Here is an 8,634-nt window from a genome sequence, read left to right as displayed (position 1 = left end):
AGAGGAGAGGAGAGGAGAGGAGAGGAGAGGAGAGGAGAGGAGGATTCTCACATCCCACCCCCCTCCCCTGCACAATACTTCCCTGCTGCCTAATAAAAGTTTTTCCTGAGTGCGACTGGGCTGCAGGCACTCAGCATGTAGCCTCTTTTCATCCTATGGATGGCACTCCTGGGGGTGCTTTCATGCCTGTTTGCCTTTGCAAAAGTTGACAGGAAACCTTAGAAAGGTTGAAGGTTGAAGGCTCCATGGTAATTGAAGATGAACCCTTGACCTTGGATCACCTGACACTGGCACATACCAAGCAGCTCTTGAGCCAATTTTGACTATTCTTGTGCTTCACAGTTAACAGTGGGGGAAAAAACGCTGGCCAGAAAATTCATTTAAAAGCATTTCATTAGCCAGCATCTTCAGAGTCTAAAAAGGCTTAGGGGACATGGGAGTTTGTTGTTGAGATGAAGTTTCAGATAGTCTTTCTTCAAATTATTAGCGATTTCTCATGGCTAGAAACATTTCTTATGGTTTCGGATAGAAGCATGGAAATGTGAAATGCTAGGCAGGACCATGCATGGGTGTTTGGAACTTCGCTGTCCTTCCCTCGGCCCACAGGACCTTACACCCTGACACATGCCACAGTAGAATGTACATGTCCCTTCAGTGAAGCAGGCTTCAGGTCCGCAACAGGAAGTCTTCACCAAGGTCCCACAGAAGTAGAATTACTGTACCACCTCCCATTCAATTTGTAAGAATGTAAGTAGGGGCCTAGATTGGACTCTAGGAAACTGGCTATGGCAGACGAGTCCAAGAAGAGAAATTGCAGAGAGTAAAAACTATAGCCTAGGCATGGTTAAAATTATCTGATCCCAGAGCAGATGAGGGTGTGGTTGTGGGTGTCTCTACAGTAGCTATGACTCTACCAGAGATGTGATAAGCAGCTTTTTGAGATGTCATAAAAGCACGGTTGGATCCAACATACAATAGAGCAGAAATAAAATATTTACAAGGCTGAACGGATTCATTCATTTATTTATTCACTTATTCTCGGTTACCAAAGGACAGCAGTGGAACAGAAAGCTACAACAATAATAACTTCGTAACTGAGGGTTGATTGGGAGTTCTTATCTTCCTAAAGCCCATGAGTATAGAGCTGTGCTGACTGTCATTCCTATGATAAAGCCTCCAGGGAGGTGCCTGGCTCCCCACACAGGCACCAACCATGACAGGGCTTCCGTGCAAAATCTATGCGGTGCAGCTGCTGCCGAGACAAATCAGGTTGTGTCAACAGAAACCCTTTCAGGGTCTGGAGAAGTGTAGGCCGTTGGCCTTATCACCGTCTACATCTTCCAGCTAATATTTGCCCAGCTCGGAGCCATGAATATCAGACAGCTCCAAAATGAGCGTGAGAGTCTCTTGAGGCTTTGCTCTAAGTACCTTCTGCAAAGGTTTCAGTGGAAAATAATCTTCAAATAAATGACAGGATGGTTTGAAAAGAATAAGCAGGTATTACGTTACTGTTTGACTAGGAATATTTCCTTCCATAGCGGGGGTGCATGCTTATTTGTTTTTCCCTGGCACATCCTGCTTTGTCCATAAAGCTATGTTATTCCCAGGAGACAGACACCACTGCTGGGCTGGGAGGCTGAGGGCCTCTCTCAGGTTTGTATGACATTCAGATACTTCAGCTTCCTATAAAAAGGGATTGCAAAAATGGTTACTTTTAAAGGCATAAAAATCACATGTGAGGTTCAAATCATAAGGGGGAATTTGTGAGATTTTGACACATAAAAATTAAATCTCCTGCAAAAGCTCTTCATTCTGAGTCTTAAAAGTCAGAATAAAATCACCCCACATTAGGTCAGACAAAAATGAGGAAAACATCACAAAACATAAACAAACAGATATGACGGTAGAAGATTTTTTTTTAATGTGTTAGGATCCTTGCAATTAAATAAAAAGTTGCTGGTATCTAGTGGAAGATACAGTGAATAAGCAATTCATAAATGAAGAAATCCAGACGTCAGAGCAACATCTAAGCACTGGTTGATTTCAATAATCAGAGGTAAAAGAGAACCATTCATGCTTAGGAGACAGGTTAAGTTTAAAATTAACCTCTGTGACTGTATAGCACTCCCCATCAAAGGAGAAGCCTGATAAAACAGTGTGCTCAGAGAAATTTAGCAGTATAATTTAAAAACACTAAAGCCATATATCTCTAGAAAAATTTGTCCTAAAGAAGTGATCAAATGTTTTCCACTTTTCGGACTTTTTTTTTTTTTTTTTTTTTTTAGAAAAAAAAAAAAAAAAAAAAAAAAAAAAAAAAAAAAACCATGCAGAACAGGTAAGAGGCTTGCTTTAGAGTAATTATCAAAAGCTACTAGAATAATTGCCTGTAATTCATAGGGAGCTACGGTTCAAGACCTACAGAGGCTCCCTGAAACTAAGGGCAGAAATGTATCCTATGCATATGTACCTGGGCTGAAGCTTATTTCACAAGTAAGACACAGAAAGAAGTTAACGATAGCGAATATGCAACGGGAAAGTTATTGCGTTAGTACGAGGCTTACTTGGACAAAGAACTGCTGTGTTGTGACGACTAACAGGCAGTAGTATATTATACAGTGGAGAAACACTGAACTAAAGGATGCTTTATGTACGTGGTGACACAGAACAGGAAGGCACAGATGCCATTATGCTATTCAGATGAGTGTACAACTTAAAAATTGCAAGCCATATATTTTCCATTCAACGTTTTGGGGTTGCAGCTGACTTCAAGTAACTGAAACCTCAGAAGAAGAAAATCGAAACAATGGGGAGCTACTATAACTGACAATTCTTCGTAGCACTGTCCAAAGCTATTCCTATGTATCTATTCAATACAATAAATTGATTGTGGCGGTACTCTCATTACCAAAACAAAAATCTTGATTTTTATTTTCAGTTAAGGAAAACGAGAGTTAATATGGTAGCAATTCGAGAAGTGTGTTGGTGTATAGCCACTAAACATGAGTCAGGATCTGTATGAATAGGTCATCTCTTGACCCTGAACCTCAGCTCTGCAGTTTGACGCCCTCCTCCCGCCACCTTTTCCCACAAACAGAGCTGGAAACAGGTAATGATGGTAATACTCAGCAAAGGAGGGGCACCATCTGACTGTAGCCAGGTCCCAGTGCGTATGTAGTATGTCATCGTGAGAAGGCACAGGACAGAATGCATTTATCAATATGGTTTCCCTCCTGCCTCCTGCTTAGCTGTAATTTATAGCTTATCTTATATATCACCATTGTCTCCTAAGCACTCTTGGCTGAAATGTGTACCCAAATGGTAACTCCGAAATGGAGGCTGGGTCATCTTTAAATCATGCCTGTGTGTAGTCCCTTTAGTGGAGAACATTGGAGGAAGGAAAAACCTGATCAGGCACGTTGTCCTTGGATACCAACTATCTCCTAGCTCAACATTAGTCAGCTTAAACCCAGTTTGACAAAGAAGCCCTGCAAAGCGGATATTGCTAGCATCTAATCACATGTATCTCATCTCTTTCCACCCTTGGTATCTGATCCAGCTTGCTACTTCCCAACCCTGAGACTAACTCCTATGTTCTCAGTAATTTTTCTTACTCATTGGGTTTAGTGGGTGCTATCATCGTTGCCCTTGGTTGATTGGTTAGAGTGAGAGACACCTAGGAAATTGGTAAAGCACATGTCTCGCTGCTTATGGGACGATATTACCAGAAACTCTTGGAGGGTGGTCAGTGAACTGACAGAAGAACTAGCTTTGCATCTGAGCAGCACCAATAGACTGGGTCAGATGAATCAAAAGGCTAAAGGAGGAAGTTCTACTGCTCTGCCCTAGCAGGTATCTGTTTTTTGCTGCTGTCCTGACTGGTGAACATCAGACTCTGGCTTCTTCTGTCTCTCAATAAATACCAACACCCAATGACTCCCTGTGGTACCTCCAGGGCTTTGATTTTTGGTTGATCATTGGTCGATCCTGTACGGAGACTTCCGGTTTCTTGGACTTAAGTGCCAACTTGTTTCTAGTCCTCCAGCTTGCTGACAGCCATTGTGAGAAGAAACAGCCTCTGAGCATGTGAGTCAACCCAATAAACTCCCTTTTGTAGTTAGAAGTATATGTATATGGTGGGCTTCACTCCTCCGGAAAGCCCTGAGTAATCCCCCTTTGGCTACAGCTCCCCATCTGTCCCTGGTGTTTCAAAGTTGAGGGCAAACTTTTTTCCCCTATGCAATACTCTTGAATAAAAATCTGTCTTCCCATTTTAAAAAAGTGTCTGATGAATCATTTTGAACGCATTTAACATCACAAAATCTGTCCAGCCCCCCCTCCCATCCCAGACAATGGGGAGCATGGGGCAGTGCTGGGAACATGACATGAAGGTCAGCTCCATTGCTAATCACAATGGATTTGACTCATCCCCAGTACTTACTCTGATGGAAAATCCATCTTCAATTACAAAGCTCTGGACTAAGGGAGGGATTTAGAAATGTATCCTTTGTTTAGCTTTCAATTGTCTCTCACAAATTTAGAAACTATTCAGGAAAGACACATGTTACAAATGGGGATGATAGGATTCTAGCAGGTTGTCTATCTTTCTCGCTTCGAAAATACATTTGATTTTTACCAAACATAAATTCCAGACACCCAGGTTCTCCAGCATGCTAACTTGTATCTGAATCCTCACTTAAGGCTCACTCTGCCTTCCTGACCAAGTACAGAGCCAGGGAACTCTGCGAATCATCAGAAGCACACAATCCCCCTGCGGTTGAACCAGGCGCTTCTCTGCCTTGTGTTCTGAGCTCTTGTGATGTAAATTAAGAGTCCTTTCGCCCCCTAATCTGCTTTGACCTCATCTTTTATATTGTTTCTGTTTTTCTTGTGATTTTACTGTTTAAAACGACTCAAGAAATGTACTGCAAAAAGGTTGTCTCATGATCTGCAGCCCAAGTAAGCCGCAGTAAGTGCCTGGTAGAAAAATGACTGTATGTCAGTTTTACTCAGATTGTTGGAATGTTGAAGAAGATAACGAACACAAACTCTGATAGCTGCCTGTGTGTCTGACTTGGGTAATATAAAGAAAGTACCATTCTGATAAGCAGATTATAGGCAAAGGTGCAGGTTACCAGGAGATGGGATTCCAGGAAAAGATATATCTAGCTTTGGACAGGGCTGTGCTGTCTTAGGCTCTGGGCTGAGCTTCCACAGATTGTGGCCCTACCCTTACCCATTCTTCAGGGGCTGCCGTAACCATCTTCATCTCTCAGCTGAAAAGTGGGGCTCGAAGTGCAAGGCTCTCATTCAGATGGCTAACAAAGGGTACATACAGGCAGAATGTGGGCCAGAATGGGAACCAGTATTTGTCATTAAAGTCGGAGGGATCCATAACTGTGTGCTTCTTGCATTTTACTGCAATGTTTTTATTTTTAAATAAGGGTGCTGTTCTGTCTTCTGCTGACTGTCTTGTGAGATGTGGAGTGGCCATTGTGCAGCACTGTGTGGATCCAGTGGCATGTCTATCTCATCCAGACATAGAAGGCGGCAAGGGATGCTGGGTTGGGGACTGAGGGTCTCTATGATATAGAATCACTGCTCCCTGGACTTGCCCCCCCACCCCCGCCCAGTTCAGAGTTATAATGTTTTATTGGTTGATTTCTATTCTCTCTGTGGGCAGTTTTCAACATGGATTCCCGTGAATTCCGGAGGAGAGGCAAGGAGATGGTGGATTATATAGCTGACTATCTGGATGGCATTGAGGGACGTCCAGTGTACCCTGATGTGGAACCTGGCTACCTTCGGCCCCTGATCCCTGCCACTGCCCCCCAGGAGCCAGAAACATACGAGGACATAATCAAAGACATCGAGAAGATAATCATGCCAGGGGTAAGTGAGTATGGATTTGAGGTCAAATAACAGCTGGGCTTATGCCTATAAAGCACCCACTGAAAGCTGTACTTCCAGTGTCATGGGGTCACCACAACAGGTAAGCTAAAGAGAAACTCCTAACCTTTGTTTTGCTTTCAGCGGAGACAACTTAGGTTTAGAGAAGTTATGTGGTCCATGAAGCTCTCATGGGAGAGTAAAGGATAGAGCCAAACTACATAGGCTCTAACGGTAGTGCGAGGGCTTTCTCCAAGGCCTCCAAGACCAGTATTGGCATCACCATACTGGGTTCCTAGAGTGTTATTCTTTGATAGCATGAAAAAATAAGCTCCTAGTGGTTGATTGCAAGTAGTTTAATTAATTACCCTAAATAAAGGTACTTGCACCGTTCTTATATCTGCCAAAGGATAACTTTCATGTACACAGAGAATGTTTTCTCCATTTTGTTTGGGCATGGACAGTTGTGCACAGGTTCTGCCTAAGGGCACAGAATAGCTGAGCTATCCCTGATAGTCAGAGGGATCAAAGGGTGGCAGTGAATCTCAGTGCCACGTCTCCAGAGTACTACTTTACCCAGCAAGCAATTTACCTAAAAGCCTATCCTTTAACATGGCCTTGAACAAATGGGTGTGACCCTGATCATCAATTCCTGTACGAAGTCTGGGCCTGGTGCTGGTAACACTGGCGGATTGCACACACCCCTACTGGGGCTTACTGGTTGTGACTTTAAGGTGAGCGAGGAGCAGGCAGGAGGGGATCTGACAGAGTGGATAGTCTGCTCTTGTTTTCACAGAGAACACAGAGGCTCTGGGGAGGTGCATAGTCAGCCAAAGTCCTGGGCTTCAGACTCAGCTCCTCGGTTCCAGAACATCTCTCACAGCCCTTGTCAAGTTTCATCTTAAGGAGATTTCCCATGGCATTTGTTCTTTGAATATAACTCAAAATTCTGGCTCTGGCTTGGGAGTTGAGCAAATAAACTAAGCCGTTCAGCATAAAGCCAGTACAGGGAGGCCTAGTCAAATGTCAGGCCAAGTAGGAATACAGGAGCGCAGTGCTGGAAAAATGTGCGGTCCTCCCGCAGGAGTCTGTGTTCTATAGGAGTATTCACTGTGCAGAGCAAAGCTGGAAAATGCAGAGGCTCTGGCATTAGCTCCCCAAGTTACAGATCCAGCCAGCCCCCTGCTAGCTGTGGTTAACCAGAAGTTAGAAGAGTCTGTGCTCTGCAGAGCCAGTGTAGAACTATCCGCCCCACACATTCTGTGGCTATTCACAGAGAGGAGAGCAGGGGAGTGTGCTTTCCAGTCAGGATTCACCCTGGGAGGGCGGCAGACAGTGTGGAGCCTCCAGGTACCTGAAAGAAACTGAGGCCCTGGGCCCCATCTGTGCCCTCTGGCCCTCTGCCTTTGTGCAGTCTTTGGCCTCTTCCTCTATGGGGCTTTGCAATTACACTTTATAAAGGCATTTCCGCAAAGACAAGCGCGTTACCACTACAGATGTTTTGGTTTTTATCTGAACATTCTTTTTTTTTTTTCCCTAAAGCCTCATGGGCCTCACTCCTGCTCTGCTGAACACATCACTCAGCCCTGAAGTTCTCCAGAGCCTCGGAGACTCACTGTCAGCCCCTCCCTCCCCCTCCCTTTCTCCCTCCCTCCCCCTTTCCTGTTCTTCATTACCCTGATTTTCTTCCACTCTCACTTTTTTTTCCCCCTCTGGCTCTGTCCCACTCCCAGGCCTGGAGACAGACTTGCAATGAGCCTTGCTGGAATCTTCCAGCTTTTAATGAGCTATCCTAGTTGGCTATCTTCTTAATCGGGGCTTGCTCGTGCCACATAAAGGCCTAGTGTGGTTTTACTGAGAAAAGACATGTTTATATCTTTGCAAAGACTATGAAAAAAAAAAAAAAGCAATGTGTTAGTCAGCTTTCTGACCCTGTAACACAGCTGGAATGACAAACTTACATGGGGACAAGGTTCATTTTGACATGTAGTTTTGGAGGTTCAGCTGCAGGACTCCTTGGTCTTGTTGCTTTTTGCTCGTGGTGAGCCAATACATCATGGCCAAAGCACACAGCAGAGGAAATCGACTCACTTCAGGGCTGGAAAGCATTGCAGGTCGGGGGGCGGGGCGGGAGGTTGCCATCACAGCCTCCTTTGAGGGCACATCAGCAAAGGCCTCTTAGTATCTCCCACTAGTGCCACCTTGGGGTGTGAGCCTCAAACTTAAGGAACTTTCGGAATTCTTAAGAGCCACACTATAGCAAGCTGTTATAATAAAGAATGTAGACGTGGCAGCTTCGACTTGTCTCAAGTCTGTGGAGGTTGGGTTCAGATAAGGGCTTCTTAAGTTACAGAGAGCAGCTTTGTGCTCTACAGTGGTAGGGAGCTAGCTCTGGTCTCCTCCTCCCCCACCACCACACTTAACGTCTCCCCTCTAATAGCTCCTTCTATGCCTGACACCCAATGCTCCTCACATCCTGCAGACCCCTACTTTCATCTTTACTTGAATGTTTACATGGAGTGATTTGAGCTCCCAGCTTCTATAATGACAGGATCTAGGCCCCTCCTGTTCTGAGGGATCATCTTTCCTCGTACTCTGGTGAAGAACGAATGCCTCTTTTCCGTCTCTGCCCGCAGTTCACTTTGTGAAATCTCTTCCCCAGGACAGGCATATCCTTAAAAAAAATTGTATATATATATATATATATATATGTATATATATATATATATATATACCAGCCTAAGACTG

The 8,634-nt window shown here is 44.3% G+C and overlaps 1 protein-coding gene across 2 annotated transcripts in view; it reads left to right on the top strand.

The window, feature by feature from the left end:
- The window catches only part of Ddc (dopa decarboxylase), an 83,878-nt gene that overhangs the window by 12,154 nt on the left and 63,090 nt on the right, over positions 1-8,634 (top strand). For both annotated transcript variants that reach the window (XM_021177576.2, XM_029483720.1), the window contains exon 2: positions 5,681-5,889. In XM_021177576.2, coding sequence (XP_021033235.1) covers positions 5,689-5,889 — 201 coding nt within the window. In that variant the 5' untranslated portion in view covers positions 5,681-5,688. The remainder of the gene's footprint in view (positions 1-5,680; positions 5,890-8,634) is intronic.

The sequence above is a fragment of the Mus caroli genome, chromosome 11, assembly GCF_900094665.2.
Source record: "Mus caroli chromosome 11, CAROLI_EIJ_v1.1, whole genome shotgun sequence".
Lineage (NCBI taxonomy): Eukaryota > Metazoa > Chordata > Mammalia > Rodentia > Muridae > Mus > Mus caroli.
Note: the sequence above shows the minus strand (reverse complement) of the source record. Positions and strands in the feature narration are given on the sequence as shown.